General features: G+C 42.0%; 1 protein-coding gene across 1 annotated transcript in view; it reads left to right on the forward strand.

Annotated features, from left to right (window-relative positions):
- The window catches only part of LOC142198523 (T-kininogen 2-like), a 31336-nt gene extending 10372 nt beyond the window's left edge, over nucleotides 1-20964 (forward strand). The window contains exons 4-11 of the mRNA XM_075269556.1: nucleotides 2393-2422; nucleotides 3501-3676; nucleotides 5041-5151; nucleotides 7723-7807; nucleotides 9042-9190; nucleotides 12618-12725; nucleotides 17704-17790; nucleotides 20290-20964. Of these exons, the coding sequence (XP_075125657.1) occupies nucleotides 2393-2422; nucleotides 3501-3676; nucleotides 5041-5151; nucleotides 7723-7807; nucleotides 9042-9190; nucleotides 12618-12725; nucleotides 17704-17790; nucleotides 20290-20964 (1421 nt within the window). The remainder of the gene's footprint in view (nucleotides 1-2392; nucleotides 2423-3500; nucleotides 3677-5040; nucleotides 5152-7722; nucleotides 7808-9041; nucleotides 9191-12617; nucleotides 12726-17703; nucleotides 17791-20289) is intronic.
- The last annotated feature ends 429 nt before the right edge of the window (nucleotides 20965-21393 follow it).

Here is a 21393-nt window from a genome sequence, read left to right on the forward strand (position 1 = left end):
GTATATATATAAGGCCTGGTTCACATCTGCGTTTGGTAATCTGTTCAGGGTGTCCGCATGGGGGCCCCCCGAATGAACTACGAAAGCATTAGCAAGCAGTGTGCAGTGAAAGCACATGGACCCCATAGACTATAATGGAGTCCGTGTGCTTTCCGCGCAGTCTCTGTATGGAACATGCGGACAGTAAAGTAGATCATAAAGTACTTTCCTGTCCACATGTGGACACTGCACGGTAAGCACATGGACTCCATTATAATCTATGGGGTCCATGTGCTTTCACTGCACACCGCTTGCTAATGCGTTCAGTAGTCTGTTCAGGGGGTCACCATGTGGACTCCCCAAATGGATTACTGAACACAGATGTGAACCAGGCCTGAGTGTGTAGGTATATAGTGTATACAGTCCCATCCACACATTGCAGAAAAATACACGCAGTGGACACACTGCAATTTCCAAAACTGTTGTGGTTTTGGAACTCGTAGCATGTCACTTATACCTACAGAAACACTGGCGGTTTCCCTATAGGTATAATGGAAGCAGAAAGTCTTCAGAGGAAACCTCTGTGGAGTTTTTGCAATAAGTGCTGTGGGAAAAACTGATGCGTTGCAGCCGGGGTTTTTCCATAGCATTTTATTCTGCGGGATGCTACATGGGGCCTTAGCCTTATAGTATAGTACATATATATATATATATATATATATATATATATATATATATATATATTTTTTTTTTTTTTTTTTAACGTAGATTGTGAGCCCCATATAGAGCTCACAATGTAAATTTTTTCCCCTATCAGTATGTCTTTTTGAAATATGGGAGGAAATCCACGCAAACACAGGGAGAACATACAAACTCATTGTAGATGTTGTTCCTGGCAGGATTCAAACCCAGGACTGCAGCGCTGCAGTGCTAACCACTGAGCCAATGTGTTGCCCCTAGTACACAGTATATTGAGATGATCAGGATGAGGCCCAACAGCGAAATGCAGCTCAAAAACCCTGTGGAATAAATAGCGGCGAATCTCAATGTACTTTTTCCACAGCGTTTTTTATTGCGCTTTTGATGCATTTTCCCGATACTTTCTCCCGATTGCGCAGCTGAAAGTAACCGGCCATGTTTTTAGAAGCGCACGCATTTTAGAGTTTGCGGCTGTTCCACATCTTTTTTTCCTACAATGTGCAGATGATGTAAATTTGATCACATTTCATTCACTTTGCTGGTTTTGTAAAACACATAATTATTTTTCTCTATAGTAGCCAAATACGTTGTGTTTCTGCAATATGAGGTTTGAGGTATTTATGGCTTATTCTGAGCATAGGCCATAAATAAGATTAACCCTGCACAACCCCTTTAATATGTCCCACACATTTTAACATTCCCCTTCCGCACAGGATGTCAGCCCCATCACTGCTCCCACACAATATAATGGCCCCATCACTGTACCCCATACATTATGGGGGATCAGTGAAGAGACCACTGTATTGGGGGAGACTAGTGAAGTGGCCATAAAAAATTTGGCCCAGACATCCCCTTAAAAGAGGTTGTCTATAAACTGGAGTGATCACTGTGGTGGCCGCCAGGGAGGTGTAAAAATAAAAAAACAAATAAAAAAAAGTATACTCACCTGTCCCCAGCACCCCGTTGTCCCCCGCCTGCGTCTGTTCGGTCTCATGGTCTCATTTCTGGAAATTCTTTACCTAACTAGTCTCAGCGATCACATGAGGTGCAGCAAGGAGACGCCAGCACGAGACCGAATGGACACTGGCAGTGCACAATGGAGCGATGGGGACAGATGAGTATGTTTTTGTATTTATTTGTTTTTGATTTTACATTTCCCGCCCGGGACATGAGTTGCTCCAATTCCTGGACAACCACTTTAAAGGCTCGTTCACATGGGGAAGTTGGCAGCGGATTTTGAGGCAGAATCCGCCTCAAAATCTGCTGCCAAAAACTGCTCCCAATGACTTCAATGGGAGCCGTTTGCTTCTTTTTTTCCGCTAGCTAGTAGCGGAAAAAAGAAGCGAGCTGCTCTATCTTGCCACGGATTCCACGGCTGAGTCAGTTTCAGCATCCGCGAAACTTGGGCCTAATCCGGAGCGGAACATGACGATTCATTGAAATGAATGGGTTTTTAAGCTGACCACAGGCAAGCCATTCCCAAGCAGTTTTTCCTGTCTTTTTGGCGGAATCGCAAAGGGTGGACAGCAGCACAAGTGTGAACGCCCCTAAATCAGGTCCCTTTGTACATATCTAAATTGTAGTCTGTTTGGTTAATAATTGAGATATCAGCAATATTCCATCTTATATGTTACTCTGGATAAACATGACAAAATAAGTTAAAATCACTGCCAAATAAGTGTTAATGCATTGATACTTGTTTTGCTTTTTTTAGGGGGTCAGCCTGAAACTCCGAAACCAACAGGTAAACATTGTTTTCCTCTTTTATGAATATTCTGTATTTATAGTATACTTCTCAGCTTGGTTATATTTTGTACAGAAAAAGAGAAAGTTTTATAGAATATTTGCAGTACATTGAGGATATAAACAATAGAGGTTACGGGGAGTATTTATGACAAGGGTATAGAGGCAGCTCATGATAATGTAACCTATCAATAGTCAATAAGAAGTGTAGCTTTTACGAAAAGGGTTTGTGATGTACAATTCTGGAGCAAGCAATCCAACAAATAGGTGGTATAAACTTAGACTAGAGAGTCTAAAGATTCAACAAATGTGTAATACAGAATAAGTCAGTGTGATAAATCGGGCATATCTTAAGAACGCTTATGTTTACACTGTCTAACTAAATGTTGGCCAATAGGCTAAAGGGGATTTCCCACAAAACAAATTATTCCCTATCCATAGGACTCCCCTATCCATCAGACCTCCCTCTGAACCGGAGAATGGGACTTTCATCCCCTATTTGGAATGAGGTGGTGGTCAGACATCACTTGCACAGCTCCTTCATTTCAATGGGAGCACCAGAGATTTCTGCAGTACTGTGCTTGGCTGTCTCCACTGCTCCCATTGAATTGAAAGGAGTGGTGCGGTGCACGTGCTGCCCAACCAGCGCTCCATTCAGAATGGGAGGCATCCCATGTTTTCCTGATCAGTGGGCGTCTGATTGATCAGACCCCCACTAATGTGCAAATTATCTTCTATCCTATGGATAGGGGATAACTTGTTTTGTGGAAAAACAGGAATATCTCTATAAATGAATATTAATGCACTATATGGAGCTGTTGTTGGAGCAGTATACAATGAATTTATGTTAGTACTGTGCTGTTATTAGGCGATGTCATGTCAATATCATGGTAGAGTTATTAGACATTTTATGAAAAATAGAAGGGCCTTCCACAAAACATTCTCTCAAGAGCATGCACAAACTATCCATTCCAGTTAATAACCAGTAGAGTCAAGCGCTATGATGGATAGAAGAGATGGATGGTAAGTGTAGAAACAATGTAACTCTTATTAACTCATTTATATATTTACGTTTGCAGTGTCAGAGCCGACTGTGGCCGTTGTCCATCACACTTGCCTGGGATGCTATCAGAATATAGACACCAACAGTGAAAGCTTGTTACCAATCATGCAGTTGGCAATTGAAAAAATGAACAGAGAGGGAAACCACAAGTTCTACTTTGGCCTTGAAAATATTACAAGAGCAGCGCGACAGGTCAGGAATAAGTGTTCCACTTGGTGTAGTACATTGCAGAAGATATACAGCCCATATACACCTGCCAGTTATCAGGCAAATTGTTCTTAGAAGCATTAAGAGGCATTCACATTAACACTGCTGTCCGCCCCAGGGTTTCCGTCGTAAACCCCGGGGAAACTAGACAGGGGACGGCTTGCCAGTGGTCATCTTTAAAACCCCACGTTCGTGCAGGAATTTGTGCCGATGCAAAATAACGGTTTACAGGTAGAGAGGCTCCATACAGACACCAGTGGTCACCTTTAAAACCCCATTCAAATGAACGGGGTTTTAAAGCTGACCACCTGCAAGCCGCCCCCTTTCCAGTTTCCCTGGGGTTTAGGACAGAAAATCCGGGGCGGACAGTGGCGCCAGTGGGAACCCAGCCTTAGACTTTGAATAGTAGCATAAAATCTACACTTACAAGATATATGAAGCACTTACCATTGAACAATTCCCTAATGTACTTTAATTATCAAAATGGTTACTTTATAGGGTGCAGCTATTGAGTATTGGAGTAGAAAAGTTGTAGCAATTAAAGGGATTCTAACATAAAAATCACCTTCTTTTGTCGATCACACGTAGGAATAGCCTTAAGAAAGGCTATTCTTCTCCTAGATGTCTTCTCCGCGCCACTGTTCAGTAGAAATCCCGGTGTTCGTCTGTATGCAAATGAGTTCTCCTGCAGCACTAGGGGCAAGCCCCAACGTTCAAACAGCACTGGGAGCGTCCCCAATGCTGTGAGAGAACTTTCCAGCGCCGCCTCCATCTTCTTCAGGAACGGACTTTCAACGTGTCTTCTTCCAGATCTGGGTTCAAACTTCTAGGCCTGAGGCCTAGAAGTTTGAATCGAGCTCTGTAAGAAGATGCAGGGAGAGGCCGTACCTGAAGATGATGGAGGGGATGCTGGAGATTTCTCTGGCAACATTGGGGACACCCCCAGTGCTGTTTAAGTGTTGGGGTTTGCTCCCAGTGCTACGAGAGAACTGATTTGCATATAGACAAAAACCAGGATTTCTACCAAATGGTGGCACGGAGAAGACATCTAAAGGTAGGAGAAGAATAGCCTTTCTTAAGGCTATTCCTACGTGTGATTGATAAAAAATGTGATTTTAATGATAGGATCCCTTTAAGTTCTGGTTATCAGTAGTTGCTCATGTTTGAAACTTTTACTGAAGTCATAAAAACAAAATATTCTGTTAAGAAAAGTATAGCAGATATAGTAAACTATGCTTATGGTAATTATTTTATGTGTAGTGTCTTCATGTCATAAGAGGTTAGCCCCATATGCATAGTTTACTTTAAAAATAGATGTTCAGATAGCATTGTTGTTTGATCTGTTTTAGGTTGTAAGCGGATGGAACTACAATCTGAATTACAATATTAGACAAACAAATTGCTCAAAAAGTGAAGTTCCTGAATGGACTGCAAAAGAATGCTCAGTGGATGAAAATGGGGTGAGCAGTCAATTTGTTCCACGTTGTCAATATCTCCTGTGATCTTATTTGTATATTTTCAGATTCAACAAAAATGGAAGGAAATGTTATATTCCACAGTCTTCAAAATAGTAGATGCTACTCTGCTACTACTTGGGGTTTATTCTCTCTATATAATTTCTAGACAGTAACTATAGCAAAAGAAATATTGCTTGAGATTATCCTACTCTAAGTATAATATGCTGTACATGGCATACTCAGTGTACTGTACTTACTGTGGAATATTCAAAAATGTAGGATGTTAACATATGAATAGTGGCATGGTGGGGGCAACTTTATAAGTTAAAACACTGTTGTGTTTTGTGCTAACGTCTTCACATATTGAGGCCAATGTGCATAGGGGGTAAATTTTTGTGAATTTTGCAACATCACCATACTATTATGGTGGTTGTTGGGTCACTAAACATTGCGGCAGCCCTGGCGCTGAGCAGCTGCTATAGTCGCCGGGTCTCTGCTGTATTATAAAGTGGAAACCTGGCAGAGCACGCTGTGATTGTGGAGAGTAACCCTTTAATACCGTTATTAAATACAATTTGTCACACAAACATTAAGCCCACATACAGCTTGGTGAACTGAAATGTTATGTTTTTTGTAACACAGAAAAATATGAAGGAAGAATTGAAAAAACAAAAATCATAAAATGTCTTCAGCAAGAAGGGGTTAATAAGGAAAATCACATGCAGACTACAGAAATTGCCTAATTCATAGGCATCATAGTGGCTCAGTGATTAGCACTGCAGCCTTGCAGCTCTGGAGTCCTGGGTTCGAATCCTACCAAGGATGACATCTGCAAGGAGTTTGTATGTTCTGCCTGGGTCTCCTCCCATGCTTGAAAGACATTCTAGGGAAAAAAAAAATTACAGATTCTTTGATTACTCTATAAGGCTTACGTTCACATCTGCGCCAAAGTCTCTGTTATATAGTGGTGGATGGAAAAAGTCCTACATGCACAGCTTTTTTTGTCCCCAGTTCTCCATTTTAAATGACTCAACAACCAAAACGTTGAGACCTTAGCATAATACCTAATTTTGTATGTACCGTGCTGAAAGCATAACTAAACTTTTGGACAACTTTTGAGTTTTGGTCACTATTTGTACCATTAATACCTTTTTCAATACACTTTATTAACAAATTTTGGATCCTTTTGGTGAAATCCTGCATCTTTTTATTCTTTTTCTTACTTCTGTATTGAGAGCTGTGCCCACCGCCCACTGGGTAAATGTGTATGGCCTTGGAGTATGGGGCTGTGTAAAATGTAGAGAAAACATGGATAGGGGAGGGTCACTTCAAAGAGTTATATCTGGAGTTATAAAACATAGGAACATTGCTTTTAGAGTCATATGAAAGAGAATAGTCTCTTTTTCATATGGCTTTATGCTATCTATAGTAGGTTTAATAATGCCCTAGATATAACTGTTTGAAATTACTCTAATAATAAAAGAATATTACAAAATTTACTATTGACACAAATACTGCCAAAAGTTTAATTATACTTGAAGTTTTCACCAATTAATGTCAACTGAATAAGGTGTACTGCACAAAATAAACTTTGAGACCAAGGCCCCACATAGCGGGTCACAGCCGAAAAGCACGGCTGGAAAAACTTAAGTGAAAAAATTCTCTGATTCAATTATACCTATACGGAAAATTCCAGTGTTTCCATAGGTAGAATTGACATGCTGTGATTTCCAAAAAGGATGAGGTTTTGGAAATCACACCTTTTCCATTGTAGGTATTTTGTTGCAATGTGTGGATGGGATTCGCCAAACCGTGACGTTTACACCACGTGTGGCCCACGGCCAAAAAAACACTTTGGAAAAAATCGCACGTTAGCTGCTACGCATTGGCTGAGGTGTGAATATCACAGAAACATAAAGATGAACCTAAAAGAAAAGAAAAAATGTGCCAGAATAATGTGACATCAGAAATACTGTATCCCATCTCCATTTTGTGATTATTAATGAGCAATACATTACATTGAATCCCAGCCCCACACATATCACTATCCATGTCCCTTCCTCAGGACAGCAAATATCTCTTAGAAAAATCTAAGGTAATCCACTTTCAGCTTTAGGCTAAGGCCCCACTTAGCAAGCCACAGCCAAAAAACAACAGCGGAAAGGCATTGCGTTTTTCTTCCACAGTGTTTTTTCACAGAAAGTCTGCAGAGTTTTTGTCTGCAGACTTTCTGCCACTATTATACCTATAAGGGAAATGCCAGTATATTAGTAAATGTATAATTGACATTTTTTTTTTTTAAATCTCAGCATTTCCGCTGCTGAATTTTTTCATGCAATGTGTGGATAGGATTAGCCAGAATCTCATTCAATTTGCAGATAATATAAAACGCAGCATTTGTTGCTGCAGCGTTTCCTCCACAGCCTATAAATGCTTGTAGTTTCACTACGAGGAGCCCCGGCCTTAAAATGTGTCATATCAGTTTAATTACCTTGTCACACTGCACCAGAATAATTGTCTGTTTACTAAAAGTTTGGATATTTAGTAATTTTCCTTTCAAATGTAATTTTACAGCAAGAAGGTAAATGTAATACTGCAGTGTTTGTGACACCATATGAAGAAATCAGAGATATCAAATTAAATTGCCATTCAAGCACAGGTAAGAACATGTAAATAAATTAGATAGATAGATAAATAAATAGATAGATAGATAGATAGATAGATAGATAGATAGATAGATAGACAGATAGATAGATAGATAGATAGATAATAGAGATATACAATAGATAGATAGATAGATAGATAGATAGATAGATAGATAGATAGATAGATAGATAGATATTATTATTATTATTATTATTTATTTATTTATTTATATAGCACCATTAATTCCATGGTGCTTTACATTTGGGGGTTACATACAATACACAGAATATACAGGTAGATATAATACTAACAATGACCGACTGTCACAGTGGGGTAGAGGGCTCTGCCCGCGAGGGCTTACAATCTATGAGGGAAGGGGGTAGAGACAGAAGGAGAGGGGGAGACTGTACAGATGGTGGTGTGGTGTCAGTAGTGTTATTGGAGGTTGTAGGCCTTCCTGAATAGATGAGTCTTCAACGCCTTCTTGAATCCTGTGATTGTGGGGGTCAGTCTTATGTGTCTTGGTAAGGAGTTCCAGAGTATGGGGGATGCATGAGAGAAATCTTGGAGACGGTTGTGTGAGGAGCGGATGAGGGCAGAGCAGAGTAGGAGGTCATTGGAGGATCTGAGGTTACGTGTGGACAGGTAGCGGGAGATTAGGTCAGAGATATATGGAGGGGACAGGTTGTGGATGGCTTTGTATGTTAGCGTTAGTAGCTTGAACTCAATTCGCTGGGCTATAAGTAGCCAGTGGAGGGACTGGCAGAGGGGAGCAGCTGATGAAGATCGGGGGGTGAGGTGGATTAAGCGAGCAGCAGATAGATAGATAGATAATAGATAGATAGATAGATAGATAGATAGATAGATAGATAGATAGATAGATACAATAGATAGATAGATAGTTCATTGAACTGGCAGAGTGAGGAGTCAGATATATGTGATGCAGGCTTCCTTGCCCTAACACCCGACTACTGACTACAGCAAAGAAACTGTTGATCATAGTTTACAGTGCAGGAATACATCAGACTCGGGGGCAGGGATAAAAGCTATTTCACGATTCTTTGAAATGGCGAATTAATGGGAATTACAGCGTTGTGAATTTTAATGGCAATTATGTTTCATATTTGCCAATGTAATTCCCTACTAATACTTGTCAAATCTTTGTCGTACTAAATCATATAATATATCTATATGTGTAAAAGCAATGAATCATTTGGTTTACAATCCAATATTTTATTTACCTTTAGGATATTGTCTTAGTTGTCCTGGTGAAGTGGAGTCCAGTGATCCTGAACTGCAGAATTTGCTGAAAACATTTATGGAGAAATACAATACAAACAGTAACCGCACGTATCTGTATAAAGTTAAGCACGTGGACACTGCCTCAATGATACCGGTAAGCTGTAACATATGAAGGTAAGATAAGCTACCACCATCTCCACAACCAACTAACAGCCTGAGGCCTGGTTCACATCTGCTTTTGGTAATCCATTCGGGGAGTCCGCATGGGGACCCCCCGAAAAGAATTCCGAATGCATTGGCAAGCAGTGAGTAGTGAAAGCACACGGACCCCATAGACTATAACCAGGTCCGTGTGCTTTCTGTGCGGTGTCCGCACAAGTCATGCAGACAGGAAAGTAGATCACAAAGTACTTTTCTGTCCGCATGTTCTGTGTACTATAGTCTATGGGGTCAATGTGCTTTCATAAGGTTGCCACTGCGTTCGATATTCCGTTCAGGGTGGTCCCCATGCGGACTCCTCCAACGGATTATCAAACGCAGAATGTGAACCAGGCCGTAATGTGGAGTCAGCCCAGTCTATCAAATGAAATGCTCTCCCTTTTTTTATTCTTCTTATTAAGAATAAAGAATTCCGAATGCATTGGCAAGCAGTGAGTAGTGAAAGCACACGGACCCCATAGACTATAACCAGGTCCGTGTGCTTTCTGTGCGGTGTCCGCACAAGTCATGCAGACAGGAAAGTAGATCACAAAGTACTTTTCTGTCCGCATGTTCTGTGTACTATAGTCTATGGGGTCAATGTGCTTTCATAAGGTTGCCACTGCGTTCGATATTCCGTTCAGGGTGGTCCCCATGCGGACTCCTCCAACGGATTATCAAACGCAGAATGTGAACCAGGCCGTAATGTGGAGTCAGCCCAGTCTATCAAATGAAATGCTCTCCCTTTTTTTATTCTTCTTATTACACAGGCCCTTGTTAAATAAAATGATGAGGAAATATATCATTTATTTAAATATATATATATATATATATATATATATATATATATATATATAGCTGTAAAATATGAGAAATTCTCTGCATTGTCAGGGTCCAATTACACTGAGTTTTTTGGCGAGGAAAAAATTTGCTTCAGGAATTAGGAAATTTGCCAACTCCACGTGGAGTTGGCAAACCCCCAACACCCAATGGCAGTGCTTGTACTACTCATGCAGTTCCAGAAGCAATATGAAGGAATGACACAATAAAGAGTCCTATGAAGGTGCTCCAGCACTGTTATATGATAGAGAAGTGCAAGTATTTACATGCTGAGAGAGCTGACAGGCCCTCTTTAAGACTGGGACCGACCCATGTAAGATATGATAAGATAAGATAATCCTTTAATAGTCCCACCATGGGGAAATTCAGTGTGTTACAGCAGCACAGATAATACAGTAATACACTCACCGGCCACTTTATTAGGTACACCTGTCCAACTGCTCGTTAACACTTAATTTCTAATCAGCCAATCACATGGCGGCAACTCAGTGCATTTAGGCATGTAGACATGGTCAAGACAATCTCCTGCAGTTCAAACCGAGCATCAGTATGGGGAAGAAAGGTGATTTGAGTGCCTTTGAACGTGGCATGGTTGTTGGTGCCAGAAGGGCTGGTCTGAGTATTTCAGAAACTGCTGATCTACTGGGATTTTCACGCACAACCATCTCTAGGGTTTACAGAGAATGGTCCGAAAAAGAAAAAACATCCAGTGAGCGGCAGTTCTGTGGGCGGAAATGCGTTGTTGATGCCAGAGGTCAGAGGAGAATGGCCAGACTGGTTCGAGCTGATAGAAAGGCAACAGTGACTCAAATAGCCACCCGTTACAACCAAGGTAGCCAGAAGAGCATCTCTGAACACACAGTACGTTGAACTTTGAGGCAGATGGGCTACAGCAGCAGAAGACCACACCGGGTGCCACTCCTTTCAGCTAAGAACAGGAAACTGAGGCTACAATTTGCACAAGCGCATCGAAATTGGACAATTGAAGATTGGAAAAACGTTGCCTGGTCTGATGAGTCTCGATTTCTGCTGCGACATTCGGATGGTAGGGTCAGAATTTGGCGTCAACAACATGAAAGCATGGATCCATCCTGCCTTGTATCAACGGTTCAGGCTGGTGGTGGTGGTGTCATGGTGTGGGGAATATTTTCTTGGCACTCTTTGGGCCCCTTGGTACCAATTGAGCATCGTTGCAACGCCAAAGCCTACCTGAGTATTGTTGCTGACCATGTCCATCCCTTTATGACCACAATGTACCCCACATCTGATGGCTACTTTCAGCAGGATAATGCGCCATGTCATAAAGCTGGAATCATCTCAGACTGGTTTCTTGAACATGACAATGAGTTCACTGTACTCCAATGGCCTCCACAGTCACCAGATCTCAATCCAATAGAGCATCTTTGGGATGTGGTGGAACGGGAGATTCGCATCATGGATGTGCAGCCGACAAATCTGCGGCAACTGTGTGATGCCATCATGTCAATATGGACCAAAATCTCTGAGGAATGCTTCCAGCACCTTGTTGAATCTATGCCACGAAGAATTGAGGCAGTTCTGAAGGCAAAAGGGGGTCCAACCCGTTACTAGCATGGTGTACCTAATAAAGTGGCCGGTGAGTGTATATTACAAGAAAGAACACATACAAAATCAGAATAGCAGATAGAAAAGATACTAGGAGTCATAGCAAATAAAAAGAAAGACTTCAGGATCATTTATTTCTCTGTGTGGAATGATCTTCGCTTAGTCTGATGTTGATTATACAGTCTGACCGTGGTTGGGAGGAAGGATCTTCAATAATGCTCCTTGTCACACTTGTGGTGAAGCAGTCGGTCACTGACAGTATTGCCCAGTGCTGTCACGGTCTCATAACTGGGACAGGATTTATTTTCCAACATGAAGCTCACCACGGACAGTATCCTTCTGTTACCCACCACCTGTATAGGAAAATGGCGTGGAAAAAAATGCAGCATTTTAAAGGCACAACAAAGTGTATGGGATTCCAGCCAAGCCCATGCCCACTTTACGGTACATAGTGCAAACACGCGTCGATTTCCAAAAATGTCACGATTTTGGAAATCACAGCATGTCAATTATATCTTTGGAAATGCTTGGCAGTTTCCCTATAGTTATATTTGAAGCAGAAAATCCACAGAGGAAACCTCTTTGAACTTTCTGTGCAAAGTGCTGTGATGCATTGCCACCATGGTACCCGTTTTAACTAATACATTTCAGTGTATGGAGAGATGCATGAAAATGGACTGTCACAATATTAGTCATATGAATAGCAACCATTCAAATACCGTGAAATGTATGCACCCATGTGAAAGCCATTAAAAAATCGGCCATCATATGGCCGATTATGACATTCATGTGAATTTAGGTTAATGGAGACTTTTGATAGCATACAGGGCAGTTACCATGGCTAATACAAGTTATAGTTCACTAGACAATAAAATACATTTTTATGTAGGGTAAACACAAACCAAAAGAAACTAAAAATAAGAACTGATCCAGAATTTATTCTTATATTATTTCTCTAGGTTCAAACTCAAAAACAATACAAAATGAAGTTCAGAATCCAAGGGACCAATTGTACAAAATCTGAGCACAACGTCGTGGGAGAGGACTGTGACTTTGTATCACAAAGTGTAAGCCTAGAAATGATCATTCATAAGAGGTTGAGTACTGTACTTTGTACTATCTCCAACACTGCCCTATATTCAACCTTGCTGCCCTAAATTTACAACAGCGAAAAATCATTGGGGGTCAGACTCCCAACGTTCAGCTACGTATCCTCTATCCTATGGACAGTGGATAAATACTCTTCACGGCATAATCCCTTTAAGTATATATTTTTGTAACCAAACCGATTCAAAGCTTTAGGGCCGGTTCACATTAGCACTTGCCTCCCGTCAGGAAGGAGTTCGCAGGTGGACCCCCCCAAACGGAATACCAGCGCAACTGAAAGCGCTGGACAGTTAAGCACACGGACCTCATAGCATATAATGGGCTCTGTGTGCTTGTCGCGCAGTTCCTGCACATGATTCATGCGGGCAGTGCGCGGAAAGCACACAGAGTCCATTATATGCTATGGGGTCTGTGTGCTTAACTGTCCAGCGCTTGCAGTTGCGCTGGTATTCCGTTCGTGGGGGGGGGGGGGGTCCTCCTGCGGACTCTTTCTGGACGGCAGGCAAGCGCTAATGTGAACTGGCCCTTAGACTGTTTCTCTTCAGAATTTTGGTTTTTAGCTAAATTTAATTAATGCTGCAGACTAAGAGCTTGTTCAGATGTCAGAAAATGAAGAAAAATTGAGGAGGACTTCCACCTCAGAGTTCTCTTCTGTCACGGGATGGTTAGAGTCTATACTATAGGCAATGTGTAATATATATTTCATGTGGAATGTATTCTCTAACCTGTTATATACATCAGTGTGTAGTTGGCTGATTCGGGTCTAGTGTGTTAGCACATTGTATGCAAATACCTCTAACTAGTGAGGACAATGGGTGGAGATAATCTGATCAGTGTCTCCAAGAAGATGTTGGATGGTGCATTGTCCATAGTAGACAGGGAGTCTGCTCTCCTTGGCATAGGTGAGGGGGGAAGGATCTGTGGCTCAGCCCTTCCCACCCCCAGGTATAGGTGTAACAGTTTAGTATATAGTATATAGCTAGCAGTTAGTATGTGTTAGCCGGCCTGTGCACAGCTCTGCAGAGAGCCAGAATTTAGTTACAGGACCAAGGAACCAAAGCTATCATTGGATTGTGACTTCTGTGGACTTATTGTTATTACGGTTGATGTGACCGCCGCCGGCTACTAACTTTGTGGATTACAATAAATTGCTGTTGTCTCCCGACCTCTTGCGTCCCTGTTGATTCAAAAGACCATCCGGAGGAAGACGTATACCTTTGCTCCGTGACAACTGGTTGGCAGCGGTGGGATCAACAGCGGATAGCGAGATGGACTACAGCAGCCCAGCGATTAATGGAGCCACAACCTCAGAATACAGGAACTGGACTATGGCAAGTCTACAAGTAAGGGCCCGGGAACTAAACCTGAGTTACCAGGGAAGAACGAAAGAGCAACTGATCGAGGCACTGGAGGAGATGACCCTGCAAAGCGACCATGAGGAGGGCTGCCCCCAGGAGACAGTAGAGATACAGGAGTGGCAGGTACAGACCCAAAAGAGCAGATGGGTTGTTTTGTATGAGGAGGAATTGGCAGTGCTGGGGCTAGGAGCAACTGCAGAGCAAAGGAGTAGAGCATTACAGAGGGCTCAGGAAACTGAGAAGGAGGAACAGAGAATGGCGCATGAAAAGGAAAGAATGGCGCATGAAATGCGAATGGCTGAGATAACTATGAGGAATTATAATCAAACGTCGACCCCCAGCCCAACAGTGAGAGAACCACCATATGTCTCCCATAAACACTTCAAGACCTTTGAGGAAGCGGCTGGGGATGTTGATGGATATTTTCAGGACTTCGAACACCAGTGCCACCTGATGGAAGTCCCAGAGAAGGATTGGGTCCGGTATCTGGTGGGGCACCTACGAGATGGGGCTGCGGAAGCTCTCAGAGCCATGGACCCTAGTGATCAGCGGGACTATGAGGCCATTAAAAGAGCGGTGCAGAAGTATTATGCAGTCACTCCAGAGACCTACCGAGTTCAGTTCCGCTCTTTGTCTTACAATGGGGGAAGCTCCTTCCACATGTTCGCCCACAAGTTGAAGCAAGCATGCAAGCGCTGGCTAGAAGGAGAGGAGGCTGTCACAGTCGATAAGATCCTCCAAGTCATACTTAAGGAACAGTTCTTTTCCCAGTGCCCCGCTGAGATCCGTGAGTGGGTGCTGGAACGGAACCCAGCCACAGTGGAGCAAGCTGCTTCCCTTGCAGATGAGGGCCTGACCATCAAGCCGCAGTGGAAGAGGTTGTTTGCAGAGGAGCGGAAAACTACCACAGTCCGCCAGACACCCTTCAGCCAGCCACCCACCTTTCGTGCCCGGCCTCAGGATTACAATTCCCCCTCTACCCCTGCCCCAGCCCATCGGCCTCCAGCTATGAACAACCCTGTCCCTAGACAACGACCTACTGGAAGAATGCTAGAGCGCAGATGTTTTGGGTGCGGGCGGCCTGGACATTTGCAAGCTAGTTGCCCTGTTAACATGGGGGCACGGGCCACCGTGGCATCCCGGCCTATTCACTACCTGGGAACCACTCCTAGGACAGAAAGTTTGGCCCCATTTCCAGATGACTCCATGAATGACACATCTGTTCCACCTCCAGGGGTCTATGGGATTCAGCCTTCCGCCACACATCCCGCAAACCTTCAGAGGAAGCACTTGCAGGAGGTCCTACTGGATGGCCGAACAGTTGTTGGATTCCGGGACTCGGGAGCTTTCCTAACGGTAGCGGACCCCCGAGTTGTGCGACCCGAGGCCCTAGAGGAGGGTCCTGGCATTTCTATCAAGTTGGCAGGGGGTACTCAAAGACGTATTCCTAAAGCTACCGTGGAACTCGACTATGGTTATGGACCAAAACGATGCACAATTGGTGTGATGAGCGGGCTGCCGGCCGATGTTCTGTTAGGCAACGATGTTGGAAATCTACAGTGCCACTTTGTGGGAGCAGTGACCCGAAGCCAAGCTCAGAGAGACGCCAACATGGATCGACCGGATTTTCTGACAGATGCCAGCCCTTCAACCCTACAACTTTACCATTCAGTACCGCTGAGGGAACCAACACCAGAACGCGGATGGGTTATCCCGGCAGGAGGACATATGAGCTATAGAGACTGATGTGCATTCCCCAATTTACCTGTGTAGGCCAATTGTGTCATGCACATGTTTTGAGAGGGGGAGGGGTTGTCACGGGATGGTTAGAGTCTATACTATAGGCAATGTGTAATATATATTTCATGTGGAATGTATTCTCTAACCTGTTATATACATCAGTGTGTAGTTGGCTGATTCGGGTCTAGTGTGTTAGCACATTGTATGCAAATACCTCTAACTAGTGAGGACAATGGGTGGAGATAATCTGATCAGTGTCTCCAAGAAGATGTTGGATGGTGCATTGTCCATAGTAGACAGGGAGTCTGCTCTCCTTGGCATAGGTGAGGGGGGAAGGATCTGTGGCTCAGCCCTTCCCACCCCCAGGTATAGGTGTAACAGTTTAGTATATAGTATATAGCTAGCAGTTAGTATGTGTTAGCCGGCCTGTGCACAGCTCTGCAGAGAGCCAGAATTTAGTTACAGGACCAAGGAACCAAAGCTATCATTGGATTGTGACTTCTGTGGACTTATTGTTATTACGGTTGATGTGACCGCCGCCGGCTACTAACTTTGTGGATTACAATAAATTGCTGTTGTCTCCCGACCTCTTGCGTCCCTGTTGATTCAAAAGACCATCCGGAGGAAGACGTATACCTTTGCTCCGTGACATCTTCATTTTCTAGACCTCCAGCTACCAACAGTGAAAACCAAAGCAGAGCTTCAGCTTTTCAACAGTCTTCAGTCACTGATCAGCCCCAGATTTTGATTTTGAATCAGCACCAAATTCCTACATGTGAACATACCCTTAGATATGAATGAGACCAGTGAAGAAGTATACAATCTTGACAGGTATCAAAGGGGTTATCTGTGTTTTAAGTGAGGCAAGGAGCTCTGGGACCCTGCCAATAAACACAAGTAAAAGGGGTCTGTCACCAAGAAACACATCATACCAGTCACAGTGAATTGTAGGGGATTTTAGGATGAGTTCATCCCTACTTTTAGATGTACCAATTCCCTGAAATATGTAAATGAGTGCAATGTGGAGGATCAGCCTCTAAGGGCTCCAGCTGGGAAATGCAGTATGTAGTATAGGAAGAGACTGTTAATCAAGTGTACAAGGGCGGTACCTGATAACTGTGCACTTGGAGGCTCTGGCACACACATTATACTTGAGCCTCATTTGCAAATTTCATTGCATAGTTTTTTCGGGAAATGGTACATCCATTGGACTATCTAAAGGTATGATGGCTCTCAGCATAATTACATAAGTACAGTGCACCATGGCCAGTTTGATATGAGTTTGCTGGTGGCAGACTCCCTTTTCCTGGGCCACGGGCATGACTCTGTATCTGTTTAAACCAACATACTAATCGGCAGGGGTCTCAGATATCAAATCCCCACTCACCATACATACTATAGATCTATTCTAAGGAATTAAAGAACTTTTAAACCTTTATCAACCTGACAGAATATTATAGGAACAAAATATTATTTTCGTTAGGACTTGGCTATTGTTTGCCAGTTGGATGTCAATGAATTGTTATTTATATGTACAATAGATGAACAAATAAGCAAATGGCCCATTTTGCCCATTTGCTTATTTGTTCATCTATTGTACATGTAGATGTTCGGTCTTATACTTGTCTACTATTTTGGTGGTTCCCTGCTGCTCATAAAAGACCCTCCTAGAGGTGATATTTGTTTGGCATTTCAACACTTATCATAAGGTGATTTTCCACTTGGCCCTGTATCTTAAATAGATTGTTTTGGTACAAAGGATAATGCGCTAGGTACGGCGTGGTGCTGTTTGTGTTCTTTTTCAATGAATTGTTATTTGTCCTTCTCCATGTCCTTCTAGGTTGAACTGAACTGTGACGTAAGCATCAATGTTGACAATGGAACGGTGGACATTCTGCCAGACTATACATGTGAATTTCCTACATTGGTAATCTGAACATATTTATCATATTTTATCACCCATCTAAATTTTTGAATTGTCACGCTTTCTATTTTATTAAGCTTTCTTTCTGGTGATGTAGGTCTTTCTGAGATTTTCTGCATATTGAATAACCGAGAACACACAAAACCTGTACTGTTGGACATTTATGTATACACGTTTTGTAAGAATATTTGAAAGGAAAACCATACAATATTTTAACATAGGGCAAAATGCCAGATGATAACTTTATGCCGTCAGTCAGCTATTAGCCAGAAGCCATCAGCAAGTCCTAATTTTTCCTATTCAGGGGAAATTAAGAAATATACAAAGCCTAATGTAATGACAGCACCATTGATGTAATGCAAGTATGAGCTCGATCCTCTAGAGCAACTCTCTGCCACAAGTAAGATGACTACTAGGCCTGGTCAATGGAACCCCGAGTAGAATAAAGGGCAGCTCTGCACATTAACACTACTGAACTCCATTCTCTTTGTATGCCTCAATACACATTAAAAAAATGTCATCTGAACCCACTGATTTTGGTTGGACGGACTATCTAATGTGTATGGAGGCCACTAAACTCATCCTTGACCGATAATGACAGGAAAATGAAGGACTGGTCTTTTTGTTTTTCCTGGAGATACTGTAAACCACCAGCAGAGTTGTCTGTAGCTTAGTATACTTTCTTAATTGAAAACAGTTATACTTAGCCGAATTGAGCATTTAAGGGTTTTCATGAGGAATAACAGTGGACCAAACAAGCTAAAGCTACTGAAAGTGTTTGTGCACCTTAAAGCACCTTAAAGTAGAAATTGCTAAAAGCAAACATCCTTCAATTCTTACCATGCCCATAAACAATTTGGTGCTTTCCTTTTTAAAATTCATCCACCCATTAAAAAGATACAGCTCCAGAAAGATTATAAACAAACTAGCTCTGATTCTCCATGTGGGTGGGAACATTTTATTTTGTTCAGAGAAAAACTTAAAGGAGTTGTCCCATCACAAGGATCCTATCTATACTGCTTGTTAATGTGGGTGTAAGACTTTTCCTAAATACACTGCTTCAGCAAAACTGCTTTGTTTGTCCACTATCTTACTTTATTCAATTCATTGTTGACACAGCCCTTGACTTATCTGCTCAAAAGTCAAGTGATATATCTGCCTGCTCTCAGGGGGGAGGGAGGAGGGGCTAAGTGCAGGGAGCGAGCCTGTGTTTCTAGCTATTACTGTGTCTGCACCACGTGACCTAGGTCCTGCACTCAGATAGGAGAGAGGACCTGCTTTCATTTCTGAACGTCTTCTGTTCTCCCAGTTATCAGGTTAGCTAATTCAATTGTGTTCATTATGGCAGAGACAGGCAGTCTCTGTATGGAACACAGAATGGAGTTGTTCCTGCCTGTACTTCATAGTCCAATATTGTGCATATAGTGTTTAAGGCACTTTGATGACATCACAGGCCCTTCAGCCACCCCATAGGGTCACGCTATGCGGTGGGTGGAGCTACACGCTAATGTGGGGGCAGAGCTAAATGGCAGGTTGCATGTGAAACCCCGCCCACCAAATGATGCAAGAAACCAGGAAGAAAGAAGATTTTACAGCAGTGAAGACTGGTGAGTATGCGACGTGGGAATACCCCTTTAAGGTTACCGCCCACTTGAAGAATCAGAGCTATAACTTTCCAGGAGACATGGGGTGCATAGATTTTAAAAAGAAAAAGACCAAACTGACCAAGGGCACAGCAAGAATCCAATGATATATGAGATTGGCATTAGTACTTGATGACAGATCTTTTTTAAGTATAGTTCTGTATAGAACTGCTTGAGATATCTTACAGGTTTTTTTTTTATAAAATAAAAAAATATGTCACCTCAATTAGATATGACATCAAATGGCCACTCAGAGGGTTCTGACTGTGGGAGCTGAGCTGTTTCCACCTGTGCTGACCAGCCTGCTCCACCCCCTAAAATAAAGATTAATACATGTGTACATTTCGATGTACGAAAATATATATTTGTGGCAGTTTTGGCCTCACTTTGGGGGGCACCAAAAAGCTCATTTGCATATGGATTAGAAACTGATTTTCTACACTTTCGCACAAAACACTATGTTATATTTAGAAGTGATTTTGGTATATTCCTTTTAACCAGATAAAAAGTAAGGCTTAGTGTAGAGGGTTTTCTTGCATGAGGTTGCCTTCCAGAAATATAGAATATGAGTTTCTTGGGTTGAGTGTCCTATGTGGAAAAAGATATATCAGGACCATGTGTTCAGGATTATCTCATACGCTTTGCAAACAGGTGAATTATAAACTATTTTCTTCTTCTAGTAGTACTTATACAATCACAGAATATACATAGGAAATACAAATGTCCACAAGATACATCAGGTTCTTTTAGTTTCCTGAATGTAAATTCTGTTATTCCAGCACTTATAGAATTTCTAATTGGAATGAACCTTATGTATCCTTATGATAATATGAAATAACTTTCTGTTTTGTTTCCATAGGCATCACGTATAGTCATAAAAGGTTTATCACCACTTCGCATGGTGACAATTAGATCACGGAGAAGTATTTCACATTCATCAAAAGGGAAGGGAAAGGAACAAGATCATAAACATGGAAAAAAGGATAAGAAAGATAAAAAAGATAAAAAAGATAAAAAAGACAAAGGGGGTAAAAAACATAATGATAAACATGATCATTCTTCTGAAGAATCTGAAGAAGACAACGGGAAAATGCCACAGATCCTACCTGTGCCTACACAGCAAGCAATTCCTATAGTCCCAGACATAGACACGAGTGTTCTGGTGACAACATCCCAACAAGCCAACCCAACTGATGCAGATAAGGATCATGGCCTACCACTGAATCCAACTCCTACACCATTCACACCCAACATTTTACCCACAGTTCCAGGACAACAAGGACCTTACCCAAATATAGATGAGACAGTTATATTAGATCTTCCAGTAACACCACCTAATGTCCCAAAGTGTCCAGGAAAGTTATGGCAACCATTACTCCCTATTCCACAAATCACTACTGATAAACCCTTTGTTATTGAAGATCTATTTTCTGATGATGATCTACTACCAAAAAGTGGTATACAGTTACCCAGTTTAGACAGTTTAGACACAGCTGGATTACCTAATCTTGATAATATTGACCTGGATTTCTAGTATTAAAAAACCTGTGTATATAAAGACAGATTCAATGAACGCCATTAATAGGTTTTAATAAAAGTTACAATGGTGAAAGTGCATGTCTCTATTGTATAGCAATAAAGAGAAACTCGTTTACTGAGACCAAATATATATATACAGTCCTATGAAAAAGTTTGGGCACCCCTATTAATCTTAATCATTTTTAGTTCTAAATATTTTGGTATTTGCAACAGCCATTTCAGTTTGATATATCTAATAACTGATGGACACAGTAATATTTCAGGATTGAAATGAGGTTTATTGTACTAACAGAAAATGCGCAATATGCATTAAACCAAAATTTGACCGGTGCAAAAGTATGGGCACCTCAACAGAAAAGTGACATTAATATTTAGTACATCCTCCTTTTGCAAAGATAACAGCCTCTAGTCGCTTCCTGTAGCT

This window comes from Leptodactylus fuscus, chromosome 3 (assembly GCF_031893055.1).
Source record: "Leptodactylus fuscus isolate aLepFus1 chromosome 3, aLepFus1.hap2, whole genome shotgun sequence".
NCBI classification, from domain to species: Eukaryota; Metazoa; Chordata; class Amphibia; order Anura; family Leptodactylidae; genus Leptodactylus; species Leptodactylus fuscus.